At 33.0% G+C, this 21,394-nt stretch overlaps 1 protein-coding gene across 17 annotated transcripts in view; it reads left to right on the top strand.

Annotated features, from left to right (window-relative positions):
• The window catches only part of Dmd (dystrophin), a 2,110,831-nt gene that overhangs the window by 1,298,330 nt on the left and 791,107 nt on the right, over positions 1-21,394 (top strand). For all 17 annotated transcript variants that reach the window (XM_063242792.1, XM_063242803.1, XM_063242804.1 and 14 more), the window contains one exon: positions 8,784-8,959. In XM_063242792.1, coding sequence (XP_063098862.1) covers positions 8,784-8,959 — 176 coding nt within the window. The remainder of the gene's footprint in view (positions 1-8,783; positions 8,960-21,394) is intronic.

Raw genomic sequence — 21,394 nt, 5'->3', positions numbered from 1 at the left:
TCTTGTTTCTGGGCCTTTCTATTCTCAAGAGCCTGAGAAACTAAACCTTTCCTTGATGACTTGTTTGTGGCAAGAGATAAGACTCTGATAAAACTCAATTATTCTTTAATGACTGTTTTCTAAGCTTGGGTATGCATATGTTCAAAAACTTTACTTTTGAAACTTTCCAAAATGACACACTCTGACAAAACAGACACTGATATCTTGCCTAATTTTGCTGAATTTCTCGACAAATATTTCGTACATAATTATGAATCTAAACAAGACTGTACACTGTAAGGGCTAGAGATACAGCTTAGCGGCGTAGCACCTGCCTGCAAGTGTGAGGTCCTGCATTCAATTCCCAGAACCAAAATAAAACTCACTGTGCCTGGTAACAGGAGGACTGGATAAACACTATCCTTACAATTATCACAACCTGTGTGTTCTTTTCGTTACTTACACGTGCCTGTGCACACATGTGCATAAACAGCCATGATCATGTACAGGATCATACAATTAATTTATCCATCTTGTTCTCAAAGAAGAATTTACATATTTACTATGACATATTATTGTATATAGTTTCATGTTTTCTGTGCCCTCTCATATTAAATTTCAAGTGTAGACAAAACTACAAGTTTCTTTATCATTGTAAAGCATCTTATACAGAATATTTACCCTAAATATGTGTTGGAGTGAATCATGAGAGAATGCTAATTGTGTTGAACAATTTGCTTACATTAAACAGTCATTCAGAGATTTTACTATATAAAGTACTTGAAATTCCTGTGGAAATAGAAAAGAAAGAGTTCATGAACACATTTAATTTCTGATCTCTTCATGAGTAGCCCCATTATAAATGTAAATCACCTTTGACCACTGTTTTTCACCAATGGAAGGGTAAAAGTCATGATGGGTAAACCCAATCACACTCATTAAGATAATATTCTTTATTTCTCCAAAGGTATCGGGAATCAGACTGCCTTTCAACTTTCTACATTATATCTATGATAATAATAATTGATCTCTGTCAGCAAATAAAAATAAAAAATAGAAGTAACAAGGGTCAATAATGATAAAATTACTCATTTTGCTTTCTTACATAATAGTCATACAAATATTCAAGGAATCCCAAAATGTTTGGATCACAATTGCTACTTTTGAATTTGTCCTCAATCATTCCAGTGACGGTGGAAGATCCAAACTTACTGAGAGCCAAACTCAGCTATAAATCTTAGATTTAGTCCTTCCCAAAATTTAGTCCTTTCCAAAATCCCAAAAAATATACCAAAGTATATTTTCAGTTCCAGTATTTTCTCTGAACTCCAGACCAGTATCCCTAAATGACATATTTTCCTTTATTTCTGCCATCAGTGCATAACAAAGTCCTGTAAATATATCTCTCAAATGTCGCTTGGCTTCATCTGCTTCTCTCTATGCCGACCATTGCCCGGTCAGTCAAAGCTGCATCCTCCCTCACCTTAGCTGCTTAATTTCTAATGCAGAGCTTTTCCAATCTATCCTTTCTCCTACAGCCCATGATGACCAACATCTGTCATAATCATGACTAATAGGAGATACACAATAACTAGTAGATAACAATGCAAAAATATGTGATTGATTAACATTAGGAAAACAGGTTTTTAGAATCAATGAGTTAGACATTTTAATCAAGCATTTTAGACTACAGTTAATTACATATTCACATGTCTTGCTTTTTGGAAAAAAATCTGTTATTGTTTATATACACATATACATACACATCCTAACACCCTCTATCTGTCAAATGACTTTAGAATAAATACTTACACAACTCCTGATTTGTAGGACCTCTAGAAAGAAGAGAAATGGGGAGTATTTAAATGACCCATGATTCTTTCAATAGACTTTCATAAGTGCCAGTGTTTTCTGGTTTTATGCAATATGTTCCATGATGGAATAGCTCACATATATCCAAAACCATGCTAGCAACTATGAAGAAATATTGTACACCTCAAATCATGTGCTTTACAACTAAGATCACTTAATAAAAAAGCAAATATAGCCATGGATGAGAAGTGCTATTTTATCAGAGAAAAGCCAAGGAGTCTTCTTAACAAATCTAAGTAAATAGAGAAAAAAAAACCAACTCTTAAATGATCTCTGATATTTTCTCTAAACTTCATGTGAATGACTTAGAAACCAAGAATGGTTGAATAAATCTGTGAATGTAGAAAACACTAACATTGATTTTAGCAAAAGAAAACCTATTCATTTTGCACTGTAGATTTGTACACTTCACAATAGTTTTCTTTAAAGGAATTCAATTGCCTTTAGAAAGTAGTAGAATACATGTATGTTCCACCTAAAGGCATTACAATTATAATCAAAGTTCTGCTTATGAAACATGTATGAGACCAGATTTAATGTGAAGACCCCAGTTTCAGAGTCCTATAGGCAATTTAAATTTTTTTGATAAACCTCTGCATTGAGTCTCAGCTTATAATAGAAGAAAACTGAGGGTTTTTTATTGTTTGTGTTTGTATTGCTTTTGGGGATTTGCCCAGAGGAACATTTCTTGAAAAAGAAAACAGCAGTAACTTTAGAGCATGTAGCACTTAGAGCACATTATGGTTAATTCATTTGGTATCCACATTTATAACAGTGTTAATGATGAAAATATACATCAGTGGTGTGGATGAGATAAGCACAAAGGATATATCTCTGTACTTGAATATTAAGTAAATATCTCATTAAAATAAATCACTACTGTAGTCAATTTTCCTTTAATTCATTGGCAGAATGTTTCCTTTGGAAAAGAAATAGTCTAATTCTAGTCTTAGATGAAATTCTCATAATTCATTTATGGCAGTCATTATCAGGAGCAGATGAGGAATTATACCAATGAGCATATATTATACCTCATAGGAAAAGCAGGGTATTAGATGAAATCTAATAAGACCATTTCCTGATTCCAGTTCCTGTGACAAACTAACAGAAGCATGCATATAATTGCAGCACTTTTATTAATGGGAAACAGTAAACAGTAACTGAAGTGAAAATAAAATGAGACGAGAAGAAAAAAGAGGTTATACAGGTGCTTTTTGTTACCGAATATTCATTTGCAAAGACTAATCCTTTTCCATTTGATCTGTTTTCCAAATTTCTGGTAAAAGATCTGTACACTCAAATATGGAAGTTGAATCCGTAGCACAGTTCAAATTTGGAGATTTATTCTACGCCCAAGAGGAAACACTCATTCAGATTATTTAATCTTCATTTGTAAAGACCAATATATGCATAAATGGCATTAAATAGAACTATTTTATGAATGCACAGTAAGGGAACTTAACCTCCACTTGGAGTTTCTGGGAGTTGAAGCTGAAGTTTAAAATCACTACTACAACTAAGTAATGAGTTTATCCCACAACCTGTAGCAGGAAAGTCAAAGAAGTATTTTTCCTGGGAACAGAAACTAAATTTCAAGGTGGGGATGAGAAGAAGAACAAACTGTGAAGGCAGAAGAGAGAAATGGTCCCTGGTTGCCAGAATGTTTGGGCCTGATCTTAGAATAAACAGGTGGCCTGATTTTTTCCTCTTTCCAGGCTTTCCTGAACTTGGTTCTCATCTCCTCCACCTCTTATTCTTTGATCAAAATTTGCTATTTTCTCAAAAATATCTATAATTTCAACATGCTCATCAAAAATATCTTAACATATTTAAGTAAATAATAAAGCTAATGACCCTGATTGATAATTATACACTGTTCATATGTATGCCATTCTGCATATACCCCATAAATGTGTATAATTAAAATTCACAACTTTAGAAGGTTATTTTATGTCTAAAAACAATTGCCATATTGTTAAGCCACTTTTTCCTTTTTCCTCATGCTTCCTGTTTTTTGTATAGTATATTTTTATTCTTGCTTCTCTATTCTTCTTTGTAACTTGTGGATTTCCCAAATGTTACAGTGCTGTGCCTGCTTGATACCTTGAATATTTTCCCATTTGTGTGACTTCTTTATGACAATTCATCATTTGATAAAAGTTGAAATATACTTTCTGAAATATATTAAAATATCTGAAGACAGAGATGACTGTAGAATATAAGAATTCATAAGAGGACTAGCTTGTTGACTTTATCTTTGAGAAAAGTACAAAAAACTGTTTTTCAATTTCTTCCATTCCATGTACTAGCAAGAAAAAAACAAAGGAAATAATTTTAATAGGAACAGGAAAAGAAGATAAAGCACAATGTTTTCATGAAGTCACAGCATAACATTTTACCAGTTTCATTACTCTCAGCAACTTTTATTTTACTATGTATCTTCAGTTGATCCATCAGTAAAGTGAGTCAATAATTAATGTGTTTTAAAATATTTCATCAACAAAATTGCAAGAAAACTTCAGGATTGGATTCTTGACAAATTTATTTGTTGATTAAAGGTTTTTCTTTCTTCTATTTCCTTTGGTATTTATCTCTTCCCCCTGAATCATGCTTTTTCCTTCCTATTGTCCTATTTTCTCCCTCGTTTGTGAATGTTTTGCCAATTTTTTTTTCTTACACAGCTCACTCAATTTGTCCTTGTACAATTTCTCATAACTGATTCTTAGCTCATTTCTTTTCTTCATCTGTCACGTTTTATTTTCTTAGTATTCTGTTTTCATATATTTTAGGAAAGGTTTTCAAATGTACTCTTAAAAATTTTATGTAATATTTTCATATAAAAGATAGTAGTTTGTTTGTCTCAGATTCTTAACTCTCTAAAATAAAACACTTCCTTTTGCATCTGTTTTCTCTACCCCCACCACCCATCTGACCAGACTTAAAGGATGTAGCTATTGAGATGTTACTTTCTATAATTTAGGAACACCTCTTAGTTCAAAATGCATAAGAGAATTTAAGAATGATTCAATCATTGGAAATCATCCTCCTACTGTTCTCCTATCACCTCTCTACATCTCTACCCTACCCTTTCTTTCCTAGTGTATCTATTTTGTACAACTTTGTTGCCTTCTCTTTTGGGATTCTGATTCAGTAGGCTTAGGGTGATTGCGGGCCTTCCTATTATGGAAAAGCTCCCTAGGGGAGTCTGATATGCCTTCCTTATTAAGAATGAATGTTTTAATATTGCAATCAAAACACAATAAGCTTTCTTGCCATGATGAATAATCCAATAGATTTAATTATGATTTTCTTTCTGTCTAAAACTAAGTCTAGATGTTAATTGCCAGAGAAATAGATAAGGATGCTTATGACAACAGTATATTAATATGATATCAAAGCTTAGAAATTTCATAGGTAATGAATTATTTACCACTTAAAATATTTAGAAGCTATAGAAATAAAATTAATTTGGTTTTTTGCTGTGTCAATGAACTTAAGATTCTACATTTAATTTTGTAAATCAAATATTATATCTTTTCTTCAGAGACTGACCACAAAACACCACATGCAAATTTTTACTTCTTGTTTTGATCCTTATTTTGCTTTGTTATACTTCATCACTGAATATTCTTCCTGAATAGACCACACTCTGTAAACAATTTTTTCCTTGTTATACAATTTTCTGACACAAATGAAAAATGCTATTTAGTGAACTCTTCTTTGACAAAATTTTTAAAAAAATTCAAAGACCTACAACTTGAGAGTCCATATAAATGAGATTTATAGCTAACAATTTTAAGCGATCACTTCCCTCTTAGTTATTTAAGCCTGTCTCCTAACTGTTAAACAGAATTCATAAAGCCCTTACTGGTTCTACAATTGGATATTAAAAGGTACCATAGCCATCAGCCCTAAAGTAAAAGGGCTAAGATCAAAAATATGAAGCAAAGAGACTGAGGTAAAAATTCAGAAACAGATGTAGTTTATTACACTGTAACCAGCAATAAGATTTCCTGCATTATTTAGGGAAGATTCAAAGACTGTTACTCTACCACTTCACTACTCAAAGTGTTATGACTAGACCCTGGGCAGAATTGTCCCAATGAAACTTGTTAGGAATACAAACTTGGAGCTCCTTTTTGACCTACTGAATCAGTCTAACAAGATCTCCAGGACATTTTTGTGCACATTAAATTTTGAAGAGCATCTTTTTAATATGTTCCTCAATACATTTTAAATCAGTATGTTAATAGATATAAGCATTGGACATTACTGGTGGTACAATGATGATCTCTGATCTTTTCCTTCTAACTGCCTCCATGATGTCTTTGTTTTAGGTGCATTTTTTTCCATTGCAGAAGTCACTCATTCTTGTATGGTACAGCTTTTCCCTAAGCTTTATGGATACTTTCTGATTTGTTCATACTACCACTAGCTTTGCCTTTCTGGTCCATTGTTAAAGTTCTAGTTTTAGTCCCTTTCCCCATCTCCCAGACTCCTATCCAAGCCTGTTTTATCTGTTATCCTCTCTCACCATTAGTCTGTCCTCTGCCTCAGTATGTATTCAAAACCACCACTCTAGTCCTGATATGACCATATTTTAAAACTAAGATGTTTTCTATTGACGTCCAATGAATTTCAAACTCCTTAATTAAAAAATAAGCCCTTTCTGACCAGACCACAATTTGTATCTAAACCTGTACTTCTTCCTAATCACATGCTCTCATTCAATAGTATGGTACCCAATTTGATATTCCTGATCAGATCGTGGAGGTTGCATACCACAGGCCTTTACTTCTGCCATCCTGCTGTCTCCCTAAAGCTTTGAGTTCCTGGGATTTACACCTTATTTAAATTCTAAGCTCCCCTAGAGTACTCTTCTGTTTGTCCTTCTACTAAGATCATCCCTCTTCAGATCTACTCATCACTGAGTCCCTTGAATTCTTCATCTTACTACATATATTCTAACAAATTACCTTTCACACCAATCTAATTTCAATCAATATATATTCTGCCAGAAAGCTAGAATTCTGTGCTTAGTTTCCTAGACAGGAAGCCTAATGATAAGTGTTAGTAATGTTGATGATAAGACATACCAATCTCCCTTCCTTCTTCTCTCTATCCCTTCATCCCTTCTTTCTTTCATTCCTTATTTTATCTTGTTTCCTAGGTCCTTTACTCACAATTTTGTGCATTCACTGAGCAGATACTTATTGAAGCTTCTTAGAACCAGATACAGTATTGTATTAAACAACAAGACGCAATTGTGAGCTGACCTCAAGGAATCTATGGTTTAATGGAACTATAGATAGTGTGTTATGACTGATATCTCTGTTCCTAAGCCGTGACTCTCACATATAACATTTATCTTAGCAGGTGGGAATGAGTGAGATATAAACAATAAAGTCAGCAAGCTGAAAGAAAGTATATGTTTACTAAAACAAAACTCATGGACATTCAAGAGGTTATGGTCAAGACAGTTTGTGAATCATTCAATAATTCTTAATCTATTACTAATGTAAGAGTTGTTGTGAGGCACTATGTTCCAGAAATAATGTCATTGTTACTATTTTTGTTGATCTATGTAGCTTTTGCCTGTGTTTTTGTTTTGCAAGGTTAAGGCCAGAACCAAGGGCCTTGCTCATGTTAAGCAAGTCCTCTGCCACTGAGCTATATCTCCACCTCCTCTTATGGAGTTTTTTCATTAATAACAATATGCTGACAAAATTTATAGCTTTAAAATAATGTCACATGAATACATTAAACCTATCAAGAAGTTTTTGTGAAATGAGAGTGTAAGAGAGAATTGATTCCAGCTCAAAAAGCATGCATTCATTGATGTATTGGGTAAACATATTCTGGAATGTAGTTTCGACTTTTTGTTAGGTAAGGAGTCAGGGAATGTAAGAATACTTCACAATTTGAATTTCATACATTAGAAAGACTGTGTCACACACTGACATTATTTTGTTAGTACCATAAGGATTTGGTAGCCATTTCGATTTAAATACAAAGTTGTCTCAAGTTGTCATGTGTTATTTCAGTTTCTAAATTTTAGATTTAGTAATGTTATTTTAATCACATTAAAGCACTATGTTATCTTTTTTAAAGTAAATAAATATTGACATTTTTATTTAAACATAAAGCATTTTCATTTATTTATCTACACTTGGTGGAAATAGCCTCTTTTTTAATGAATACTTTTCTGACACTTTATTCTTAAAATTTCATACAGGATAAAACATAAAAGATATTTAAGCTGGACATCAACGACTCATAAAAATGTTCTTGTGGCTATAGATTATTTTATACTTTATTACTGTGCCTTAGAGGTTTCTTGATGGGCTGCCCATGAAAGCAGTTAATTCTCAGTTTTGTGTGTTTTATAATGCAAACTACATTGACACAAACAGAATTTGAAATAAATAACATTTATATAGTATTTAACTTTATTTAATAACCTCGAATATGTTTAAATACTATTTTAAAACTATATGTTCTTTTTCATCTCTCATATCAACAACCCCTGAGAAACCCAAATACAGTACTTTGTTCAGGTTTAGATATTATAACACTTCATAGGCTATTAAACATGGAACATCCTTGTGGGGACAAGAAATCGAATTTTCTCTTGAGAAGGTTTCCAACTAATTGATTTGTAGGATATTATAATATCCTATAGCTGACAAGCTTACAAAAATGAAAATTGGAGCTGAAATGAGAGGACATTTTTTGCTGACATATCAAAGGTGTCTTTCTGTCTTACATCCTTTGGATATGGCCATGTCAATTTCATAGAGCAACTTTCACGTGGAGCTTTCATATTTCTTTCTCTCCCGGTACAAGTGCATGTGGTAGCTCATTGTTTAATCTTTTCTCGAAGAAAAAAGACACCAGCTTCACTTTTGTTTCATGTTTTTGGTATTTTACAGGAACTCCAGGATGGCATTGGGCAGCGACAAACTGTTGTCAGAATACTGAATGCAACTGGAGAAGAAATAATTCAACAGTCCTCAAAAACAGATGCTAATATTCTACAGGAAAAATTGAGAAGCTTGAATCTGCGGTGGCAGGAGATCTGCAAACAGCTGACAGAAAGGAAAAAAAGGTAAGACGACGTGTCACACAGGAATACTAAAATTTTAACAGAGCTACTTAAGCTGTTTTTAAACAACAGATTTCATAAGAGAGTATAAGCTGAGTGAATGCCAGAATCATTAAGAAGCCCATCAAGTTCATCAAGAACACTGAAGGAATATATTTTTTCCTCTGATATCAAAAGATATATGTGTCACTACTTAGTGCTTTTCAGTTATTTCTGACTTTAGAGTTTATTTTAATAATCACACATGCCTTACTAATTGTGAATAGCTTCAGTATACTCCGACTTTAACAAGCTACATTTCAATTATTTTGTAAAAGATGGAGAAAGACTTATGAATGCCTGTTTAATAGGAAAGACAGCTCTGGCTAGATTTTTCAGCAGTTATGAATAGGACTTTTATGCTAAAAACGTGATAGTAATATTTACTTCCCTACATTTGTTAGTATCCTCTTAAAGTGGTTGTTAGGCCAAAAATTCTGAAATCTAAAGTGGAAAAAAACCCAAAATGTTATTGTTGAATTCAATCATCATTTAACTTACTTAACTTGGAATGTAGTGAAAGCCAAGTGCAATCTGGTGCAGTGGAAAAGCATAGATTTTTTATAAATGGAATTGTGCTTCCAATTGATGCTAATATTTTTTGTTCCATAAGTGAGAATTTGGTCTTTATTTACCAAATGAGACTATTGTGGACAGTGAAAATCAGTTCTATTGCCAAACAATTGCATCTTAGTTTTCATCTACATAATATTTTCATATTCAGGGCTGGAATACCTCAGTAATGCATGTCTTTGGTTAGGATATAATAGAAAGAAGGGTTTAGAACTGCATTCATTATCTTTTCTCACCTCCTTTTCTATTTTTTCTCATATTCCTTAATTCAGAAAGTAACTCGTGTTTTTGTACAAAACAGACATAATAATTGATGTCCGTATACACATAAAAATCTTAGTAACAGTTAAGATTAGCAACATCCTCAAATACATGTTTATTATAACTTGGTTTAGAAGCCATTCTTGATTATTTAGAGATAAAAATAAAGACCCAAAATTTGAAGTTAAATGAGTTCTTGAATGCTCCAACACATTCTTTCACATTTTAATCCTTCTACTATTCACACAAGTATTCCATTATTTAAATAACTAAAATGTTGATACTCTAAATAGGTATAAACTTGTATATCATTTCTAAAGCAAGCTCAATCTAGTTTAAAGTTAGATGGTAGAAAATGAAAGCATTAAGACAAATTGAATAAAATTGCATAAAATGTATCTTGAATATATAGTCAATTAAATGGATTGAAAGATTTATTCCTTAATATGCATAAAACATTCTTTCTAAAACTGAATTATTTTACTACTCAGTATTTGAATAAAGTATATTACTGTCCTCTCCAATAACACTTGGTTACTTAAATTTTAAAAATGTTGTATATCATTGATTTCTAAACATAAATTATGATTGTAAATAAATATGGGCAAATATGCTTATCTTATAAAGTCAGCTCTAAAATTTTAGATCCTTCTAATTTAATAGAAAGCAGTATATTCTGACTCTGTTATGAAATACTATCCAAATTGTAGGTTAATTACATCTAGGGATTTGGCTATAATTGAATCGAAAATAATTCTTTGATTTAATATTTTGTCCTACATTACATACTGCATTTTTGTGTTTTAAAAGGTTAAGATCAGCTTCCTTGAAGATGTTTGTTGTTTTTGAACTCGGCTTTTTAAATTGTCTACTTCATGCTACATTTTAAAAATAAATGCTAGCGTATTTAAATTCCAACTGAAATCAGCCTTAGATCGTTAAAGTTTTGTGAAATTTAAAACTATCATAAAATATAAGGGTTGCCAGTTGTCTCTATATACTCACAGCTCTTTTCAAGTTTCTAGTAGTAAATCAAGTTCAAATAAATAACAATATTTCATAAAGAATGTGCTAACCTAGCAATTGTGAAAAAGCTATAATCATTAAACTGTTGTTAATCAGTATCACCACAAGTTGAAGTTGAAAGGAAGTAGAAGTTATTTATTTCACAGATGAAAAGTAAGACATCTTTTCTACTTGACCATGGTGTTCCTCACTTGTAAAGTAAGGAAGCTGTTAGGAACACTAAACATTTCTTAGTCCTGGGCACTCATGAAACAAAGTGTGCAATTTAAGTAAAAAACTGTAAAAACTATTTGGGACTATATATCTACATAATTTTAACCTTTCTTTTTGAAAATTCAATGTATCAGTATGGTAATAAGAAAATACTCAAAAATATTCAGATAGCAGTGGACATCTATTAACACTAGACTGTGTTGGAAACGAAGTATAAAATGGTCAATTTGCTGTACAAATTAAGATAGAAAATTTACCTTTGCTTCATTTATGTACTGCAGGAATTGGATAGCATCTATAGTTTTAATCCTGATACTAATGACTTTCATGGTGTCTTAATCACCAAGATGATCTTTCTAAACAGGATGCAAATTAAAAACCATCACCTATAAAAGGCAGTCATAGGTTTAAAAAAAGCAGGACTGTTATGCAAAGAAATTTTAGCCTGGGTCCATGAGTAGGATTTAAGGGGTACCATGATCTTTGTGTGGAAAAATTTACCTCTTTTTGTTCATTAGCCTCAAACTGAAATTAAACATTTCTTTCCATTTTGAATTATTAAAAGATACATTATTATTAACAGTGTCTGTGAAATCAAATATATCAATATCTCAGAGTTCTAACAGATAATTCAAAATATGATTATGCTTATTTTATGTTTGGTTCTTATTAGCTTAGTTGTACAAATCTGTAGAGTATAATGTGATGATATGAAATCTATACTTATACTGTATAATGATTAAAGAAGTATAACATCTCTATTTTAAATTTTTAAATTTTTGATGAGTACATTAATGTATATATGCAGGATATTGATGTTTCAAAATATGTATATAATATGTGCAAATCAAATCAAGTTACTTAATATTTCCACTATCAATACTTTGGTTTTGGAACTTTTGAGTTAGCCTCTTTTAGTTACTCACACAGAATATAATGAGATATTTTGGACTATGATCACTCTTCTGTGCTGAAGAATATTAGAGATTATTATTTCTATTTAACCCTTAAGTAATTCAAACATTCAGTAGACATTAGATATGACCCCAAGATCCTATTACTTAATGTGTTAATAAACAAGTACATGTAATTCTGTATCATAATTTTGTTTTTGTAATTCTCTTAGTATTTCAATATGGTTGGTTTCCCTTGGAGAATTGTAAATTGTGAGTTTAAAAACATTATTTTGAAGAGTCCTTAGCTTTACTGAATTATTAGGAATCCATTATATTAAAATGATGTTAACTGTTTCTAGACAACTTTGTGTGTATCTGCCCAGGTTCTTATCCAAATTCGTCATAATTTTAGTCATTTAAATGTTCAGTTATATTTTTATAAACTCATTTTTTGCTGGAGTTCCAGGAGAGGATGTGCCAGGCAAAAGACTATAGGGGTCCAGACCCTCAAGTACTGACAACATAATGAAAAGTTTTTTAGTTAAGGTGAAGTCAGTTGATAAAAGATCGAATATGAAAAGGAAGCAAAGCAATGGGGAATGGAATCACAAAATTGAAAAATCTCTGCATCATAGCCCTTGTCAACCAAAAGTTGTTTCAAGAAATTATGTTTCCTTTCCATGCTTGGCAAATGCAATATCGACTCAATTAGCCTATTTCACAATAAAGCTATTTATATTGAGAATATAAATTCTAGTAACACATATTGAGAAGCAGCACTCAATGGTGTCCAACTGTAATTGCTACAAGTGGGGAGGCTGAAGCAGGAGGATCAAAAGTTTGAGGCAAGCCAGAACAACACAGCCAGACCCATACAGATAGACAGGGAGATAGCTAGCTAGATAGCTAGATAAGCTGGCTAGAGATATAACTCAGTCCTAGAGCACTTGTCTAGTGTTATGCACTAGACAAGTTCTATTTCAAATAGAGCAAAAAAGAAAACAAAAAAATATGTTGAGGAAAACATTTTTAATCTAAATGTTAATTAAAAATATTCCTTGAATTTATTGTTTACCATGCTTTTTAATTGAATATTTGAAAGTATTTAGATCAGTAGAAAAAAATTAGTAAAAGCAGTACCCATATACCCGTCTCTGTTCCAACTTCTTAGGCCAACTTATTACCATTTTTCCACACATGTTTTCCTCTCTCTGCCCTACCTCACACACTTTCTAACATAGAGTATACATACACACATGCATATACTCAAGCATATTTTTGTTTTTATATTTACAATTAATTTATAAACATCATTTTACTTCATCCCTAAATTTTTCAGCACACATCACTTTGGCTTAACATATATAACTAATGTTCGGTTATCATGCATAAGCAAGTTGAAAGTAATATCATATCATTATTTAATACCATGACCATGTTCACATTTTCCTAAATGTAAAACATCTTCATATTTGGGGAGGGAGTTCTACCAACATCACATATTGGTTCATGTATTGTATTTTGTGATTTCATTTATTGTTTTTTAGTGTAACACAGCCCTTTCAGTTCCGTTACTTTGTAATGATATAGACATTTGAAAATTTCCAACTCAGTAGGTTCAGATAATACCCCAACTTTAAAAATGCATTTTTCTGATTTGTTTTTCCCCCTCATGGTGTCATTTCACTTGTTCTGTCCTCTGGTTTTCTGGTAAGTTGGGTCTAGACTTGAAAAGGTACAATTCAGATATTGTAGCCAAAATTCTTCACATGTGATAACTATGTATATCATATGACATCTTGCAGAGTGGCATTATATGAGATCCCATTTTGCTGAGGTGCTATTTAATTGCTCACTTAAGGTGGTGACCATCAGATCTTGCATTGTCAAGTCTTGATTTTTCTTTGAAATTGAGAAATCCTCTAATGGCATTAAATATCCACTTAAGATCTTTCCTTAAGTCATTCACTATTACCACAAGGATTGCAAGAATAAGATTTTCCTAATTCTGACATGACCGTACATTTGCCAGTTGACTTTCTTCTGTTTTTAAAAAATCTTTACACTACTCTCTATTTATATTGATGTCAATGTGGACTTACAGATTCTTATTCATTCAATGTTCCACTGAATTCTAGTTATTAACCCTGGCTGCTGGGAGCTCCTTAAAACTTTCTGTTCAGTTTTCCCAGGTTCACACTGAACTTTCCCCATCCTAGATGGTCTTGTCTAGGGAAAAACCAAGTTATATACAGAAGCTCCCTTGTAAAGGAACATTGGTGCCTTTCTGAAAAGCAATCACAGGAAAAATAACGTTTTCATAATTCTTTTGCAAGCATGCCTGACAAGTCTCTTTCTGAATGCATGGAAGTTCAAAGTAAAGCTAGGCATATTTTAAAAGCCTTATTGCATAAGATTTACTGTTTGATCAGTAAGTTATTATTTATTTAGACTGTTTTATTTCTGATTTATTGAAACAAAGTTTACCTGTATATGATATGTGCTTCTATGCCCAGCAAATTAATAGTATAAATAAGATAATGGGAAGTAATCTTTAATGTACTTGAAGGAAGAAATTGTTGTTTAAAAACCTTAGCTCATTGTTTGCATGCAAATTATTGCTGTTAATTAGAAATGAGTCTTATCAAATTCATTAAATTAGGCCTAGTAGGACCTCCTATTGAAAAAGTTTCTATTTGCAGTTTGTATACCCCTATTCTCTCCTTGTAAGGCAACTGTTTCTCTCAAAACTGTTCTTTAAATTTGGCTCCTTGCTAATTCTGGCTCCTCTAAACAAATTGCTTTTAATTTTTAGCAAAAGTCTTTTCAACAGTCTTGTTTCCTTAAAATTAAAATCCAAAATTTTTAATATATTCAAAATCCCCTCACACCATGTGCCATCATGAAGTGTATGCAGCCTGTCTATAGAAACCAATGCTCATACCTCCAGCACTTTGCCTCAAGGATAGCTCCAGTCCAGATCACAATCCATTTGCTCTCTACCTACTTGAACCTCCATAGTTTCTCAGCTATCTATCACCAGTTTTGACTTTGACTCTTTCTTCATCTAGCCAAGAATTTGAGAACCGAGTCCCACAGGCTATATTTAGCTTGAAAGCTTTTGAAGCAGCACTGTTTTTAAAATAATTGGTAATATTGTGTGTGGGGGTTTTCTTTTTTTGAATCGAACTCACAGTTTTGTGTTTGCCGAGCAGGTACTCACGCCGCTGAGTTAAGCACCTGGCCCATTTATTTACTTATTTATTTGGTACCAGAAATCAAACTCATGACCTTAAGCTTGCTGGGCAGGTGCTTACACAATTGAGCTAAATCCTCAGTCCAATAATTAGTAATATTTTAAATATGATTTTCTTTCTTCTTTTGAAAATTTAGATCTGGCTTCTAAGCATTCCTTCCTGTATTATCTCTTGGCACCATCATCTGCAGCTGAGTAACAGATGTTTCAGCCTTTTGCTACTCAAAGTGTGGTCTCTGCTCTGGAGCACAGAGATCATCTGGGAGTTGTTAAGGAATACAGAATCCAATAAATCAGAGTCAGCAATTTAACAAGATTTCTAGGTGATTTATGTGTACATTAAAATTTTAGTAGTATGGCTTTGGGTAAGCAAACTTTGCATTCAGTTTACCAAAACACTCTCACTTTGCTCCTTTATATTGCTTTCTCATGGACGTTTGACTTTATAATACTTCATACAAATCCTTGGAAGATGATAGTGGTAGTGGTGATGGTGGTGGTATTGGTAGTAGTGATATGATAATAGTGGTTCTGATGACATTTGATATGGTGAGGTACCTTGTATTATAGCTCATATAATCCTCACAATGATTATAGTATGAAATAGTGCTCTTCTGCTTTCAACTGTATTGAAGGAAACGGGAACACAAACTGGCAAAGCTCCTTCAACTTCATACAGCTAGCAAGTATTTGAAACTAGAATGCAGGCCTGAGCGGTCTTACTCCAGAGTCCTTACTTTAAAACAAATTTTGCGTTATTTATCCTGCTTTGGATCTCTAGTATTCTCTAGTATATACTTCTGTTTCTGTCCTCTAGCCATGCACTTATCTGCTCGTGTTTAGCAGCAAAGGAATCCAACATAGAGTCTGTTTTGACCTATCTTTCCAACCTTGTTGTCTATCATTTCTACTACTTCAGCTTATGTCTCAAGCTCAAAATGTGCTGTGTTTTTTCTTCCTATCACCTTTTACAAAAAAATAAATTTTTACTTTCACTGTTCCCCTTGTTTTTTCTCCAAATTTTAGCCATCCCTCAAGATCCAATGGGTGTATTATGAATGTGGCTTTCTTTTCATGAGTTAAAGTTGTTCTCTTGAGTTTCTATTTGCTCTTTTTTTAACTTTATATAACATTTAAATAATATACCATGTATCATTGTGATTTACATATTTTCATGAGACTGAAAACTTCACAAAAACATAGTATTATCTTCTTATCTCTATAACCCACAGTACTTAGCAGAAAGCCTGGTACATGGTAAAAAGACCAATAAATGTTTCCTTAATTCAAACAGTAAGCATTTTTGTTCAAATTCATATTAAACCAAACATGTAAATCATTACACTTCACATTGTTACGCAGGGTAAAAATAAATCTACAGAGCCAGAACCAATTTTATGTTGTTATAATGTTATCACATTTCCATGGATACATTTTCAGCTCTACAATTTGGATTTGTTCCTTTCTAATCTTAAAAAAATTGGAAGGAATTTGGTTAATAATGGAGATATTAGGTGCTCTTCAGAATTTAATATACTTAAGAACTAACTTTAATTTCCATTACTGCTTATAGCAAGAATTTTTGATTCAAACATTTTGTACATTTGTTTACTTCAGTCTGACAGAGTATTCCAACCAATCAATTTCAGGGGCATTAGATAGAAGTTTGTCCTGAAACTGGATATATTATCCTCATCCAACCTACAGCCACAAGGTGTTTTAGATGCAATCCATATTTCCAGAGTTATTTTTAGATTGGTCAAAGAGAACTGTACAGACATTATTATCCACAGGTGTCTATGTAAAAACTGATCTCTTCCCATCTGTTCTCCGATGACTCTTGAAAAGCTTTCAAGGACATTCATAATTCTTCATCAAAGACTTTGAAAAATTACCTTCATAGTTAATCCTTTTATGTCATATTTTATTCTTTGCAACTTGGCAAGTTCTTGCAAAACCAACCAACTGGATCCAAATATGCTGTTGCATTGGCTGAAAGTGACAGTATTACTTTCTATATATACACAAGCAAATGTATTTTATGCTTGGCCTTCCATGAACTTTTATGGTCATGGAGAATTTGTCAGGAAGGATGAACTCTGGGAATGATCTTAAAGGATGAGAAGAGTCAAAAGAAGAATGAATGGACATGCTAGAGAAAACAATGTCACATGGGCAAAATCACTCAAGTATGAAAGTTGGCTACATTGAAATATTACACAAAGTTCAGTATAAAGAAGCTCACTTAAACAACTTCCATTTAATTTAACTATGCTAAGCTCTTCATTCTCTATGTAAGAACAACTGCCAGTTCTTATTACAAACTTAATGCCAGATACTAGTAATCTATAGATGTTTATGAGAGGTTTTCAAGTAACCATTTAGTGTTGTGTACACTGCCTTCTCCTATATGAGAATATTTTTGTCATGAGTCAATAATTTCTGGTTCCCTAACTGTTTATACTAACTACTCTGTTTTTAAAATGTTATTATTTGATTATTATATAAACCAATAGCATAGAAATATATAAAGAAAGAGAAGTATATTTTCTGTGAATACTAAGATAGATTCTTTGGAAGATTTGATAAAAGACATTACATAACAAAAAATGCTATTGGATCAGAAGTAGGTGAGGCACTGTTGAAGACTGCAGCATGAGTAGAAAATAAAAATCTGGAAAAATATTTGCATTTGGGTTCTTTCTACTGTCTCTAAATCTGACTCTAAAGAAACCAAAGTAAAAGTTATAAGTGATGGAATGTAAAAGAGTTTTGCATAAGAAAAAACACACTGAGAATTCTTACTCCAGGAAAAGGCTTGAACCTTACCCAAATAAGAGTAGTGGAATGACAATTTTGTGTTCTATGAAAAATGTTTCAATATGTGTAAATGCCTTTATATAATTCCTCCAATTTAACATTTTTCCCCAAAAACTACCTGTCTACTCGTCCTAGTTAGGTTTGATAAAGTATGTCTTTTTGTACATCTAAAGTATGAAGTATGATGTGATAAATGAAGCAGTCAAGATAGATTGGTAATGGAAGATTTAAATCACAAAGAACATTTTTCTGGGATGAGAAAGCTTTTAAATATTTTGTGATTGAACCCCATAAACCCTTCTGGTAGTTGAGCTCTGATGAAAAAACATTGAGAGTGGTAGCAAAGTGTCTCCAGTTAAGAAGTAATTTTTTAGTATTTCAGATTGGGTACCATTAGCAAGCATCATAGAACTTATAAAGTTGTGACATAACCAAGACATAATTGATATATAGATGTAGAATAATGTGATAATATTTTAGGTGAGGTGGTTAGGGGACCTAGGAGAAGAATTCTCGGATGCACTATCCCCAATGGAGCATTGGTAGCTAAGATAAGAAATACCAAAGAGAGAAACCAGATAGAGGAAACATATCAGACATAGAGAATTCAATTTGATATATAAGTTAGTAAAATCTGAAACATCAAAAGGAGGTAGTCAAAACATAGGGATGTAGGATATCAGGAAGAAGAAAGATACAAGTTGAAGACATTGAGTCATTTTTTTTCTCAACATATAGATAGTATCAGTCTGCAGTCAACTAACTACATCTCAACTTGTCACACAATATTTACTTGCTAACTTAACAAAACAGAGTGCCCAGAGCTTAATCATTAAACACTACTCTGGAGAATGATCAAGTGTTCAGAATGCCACCAGGACAGATGAGCACTAGTAGTGACTAATGAAGTAAAGAATATATGAGTTCTCCTCAGGACCACAAGCTACCTACCACCCTAAACTATCACAAGTCAGAAGGTTGTGCTATTTTGGTTGTTTTTTTTTTTTTTTTTTTTTTTTTTTTTTTTTTTTTTTTTTTTGTATTTTTACCGGTACCAGGGATTGAACTCACGACCACGCACTTGCAAGGCAGGTGCTTATGCCGCTGAGCTAAATCCCCAGCCCCCGAAGGTTGTGATATTAATATAGGGGAATGAAACTCCCGACCAACTATGTCCATGAGTTTGTGTTCTCTAAAATCGAAGAATGAATTTTAGGAACAATGGAGGTTAATAAGAGTAGAATATATTTATTGAGAGAAAGAAAGCTTCTGTCTGAGAGAGACAGGAGGGGTCCTGAGCAGGTTGCCAAAGACTGTCTTTTCTAGGGACTTTTACATAGTAAAACCATGGGGATGTGGACTGGGAACTCACAAGGCAGATGGGCATAAGGGGGGACAGAACTATGGTTAGTCAATAAGATTAATAGGAGATTAATAGTTCAGGTAAAATTGATTACATTAGGGACAAATGGGAAAGCATGTCGCATAGGAAGTGGGCATTCTTAAAGCTGTGACTCTTCCCTAGGGAGATGGGATGGTTTCTCAGGCTTCCTCAGGGTGATAGGAAACTAATTAGAATATCAGATCCATTTGTTTGATCCTTTGTCTTGAGGTCTGGCCCACAGCAGGAGGTGTCTGTGTCCTATCCACCCCTCCCCATAATGCAGTTGCCAGGTATCTGAGCTTATGCATTGGCTTCTTTGAGGCCCTGTCCTACTGCCTATAACATTTCTAAGTAACAAAGCTACCTGCAACACTATTTCCATTTTGGTTACACATGACCATACTTCCTACATGAACAAAACAACAATAAGAATGACAGGGACATGGCAAATAAACAAATGAGTGTTCCCCTACTACTTTGATGACTGTTCCTCAGCTCAGTCATTGAAAATGCTTCAAGTTTGTTTCTTCCCAGATTTTTGCTTCCTCCAGGGGCTAAAGAGGATATTATGTTTTTAAGAATTTTTAATTATGTGGAATTTGGAGACCAAGTAAACAAAATGAGAAGACAGGAAAGTTGAGATGGTAAGTTTATCTGTATTATAAGCAAAGCATGAAAATCCCTGAATATAGGTGTGGTCTATGGAGAGTTTCAGATGTTGAAAGATTTGAAGCAGTGAATGGTTATGACAGGAATGAGGAGAAAGAATTTCTGCAATGATATTTAACTTGTCAGTGAGTACCTTTTATTGCTCAAGAAATGTGAATTAAGATCAGTTTTTAAAAATGATTCTTCTATTATAGGACTAGGTTTCTGTTGATATGATTCTGTGGATTAGGCAGTGCACTGGATTTACTAAGATTTCATGCAAGAACCACTCTAATTTTATAAACCAATATAATGACTTTTTAAATGATTATAATCTATCCATGACAAACAATAGCTTGTTTCTCCTACTGACTTATTTGGTGTTTCCTTGCCAATTAACCTTTACACTAGACAGTAGAAAATAACACTAATTGGAGTTGAGACTGGCCAATTAAACAAACCTGCTAACTAAATGCTGGGTAATAGTAACCTATGTTCCTCTTATGTTTATTACATTTGGAAGTAAATAACAGGGTACGTTTGTGTTTGATTTTTTATTTTACCATTTTTCTATGGGCAAGTTAGTTATCTGAGCTTCATTTTACTCATTATATTCAAGATAACAGCATGTATTTAAAAATATTGCTAAAATTTTAGATATAATGTAAATAAATTGATTAGACTTGTGCCTAATATATGTATAGGGACTTAAAATTTAGTCTTCAAAAATAAGCCTTTTGAGTTGGTGAAAGAAATAGCTTAACAAATATCCCCCAGAATGACAAAATGGTACACTCTAGATGTAATGATCAATTTCCCTTTGCTGGTATAAAATGCCTTGTTCACACAATTTAAAAGAAGAGAGGTTTATTTTGGCTCACAGATTCAGAGGTTTCCATCCATGGTTGGTGGGCTCCAATGTAGAACGTTGCAAAAGAGCAGAGCACAGGAGGGCTGACCAACTTATGGTATCCAGGAAACAGAAAATAGTGGAATGGCCAGAAAGAAAGGAGCTACAGACCAGATGTTATCCCCAAGGTCACACCTTGCTGACCTACTTCCTCCTAATAGTCCATTTAGCTATGCACAGATCAAGTCGTAACTGCTCAAAATCCAATCTCTTCTCCAGGTTGCCAATCAAGATGAACTAGCATTTAGGAAAAAAGCATTTTGGCATTCAAAATCAAGCAAATGCATACACCAAATTGAAAAGTGATAATACAAACTGAATATTAAATAAGATCAGCATGACTATAGAGTGGATGCCTATGGTGGCTCTCCCTACTTCTAGCTTGGTCAGTATACTCATATCGTGCAAATGA

This window comes from Cavia porcellus, unplaced genomic scaffold (assembly GCF_034190915.1).
Source record: "Cavia porcellus strain 051 isolate PalLab524CR breed Dunkin Hartley unplaced genomic scaffold, mCavPor4.1 scaffold_33, whole genome shotgun sequence".
In the NCBI taxonomy this organism is placed as follows: Eukaryota; Metazoa; Chordata; class Mammalia; order Rodentia; family Caviidae; genus Cavia; species Cavia porcellus.
Note: the sequence above shows the minus strand (reverse complement) of the source record. Positions and strands in the feature narration are given on the sequence as shown.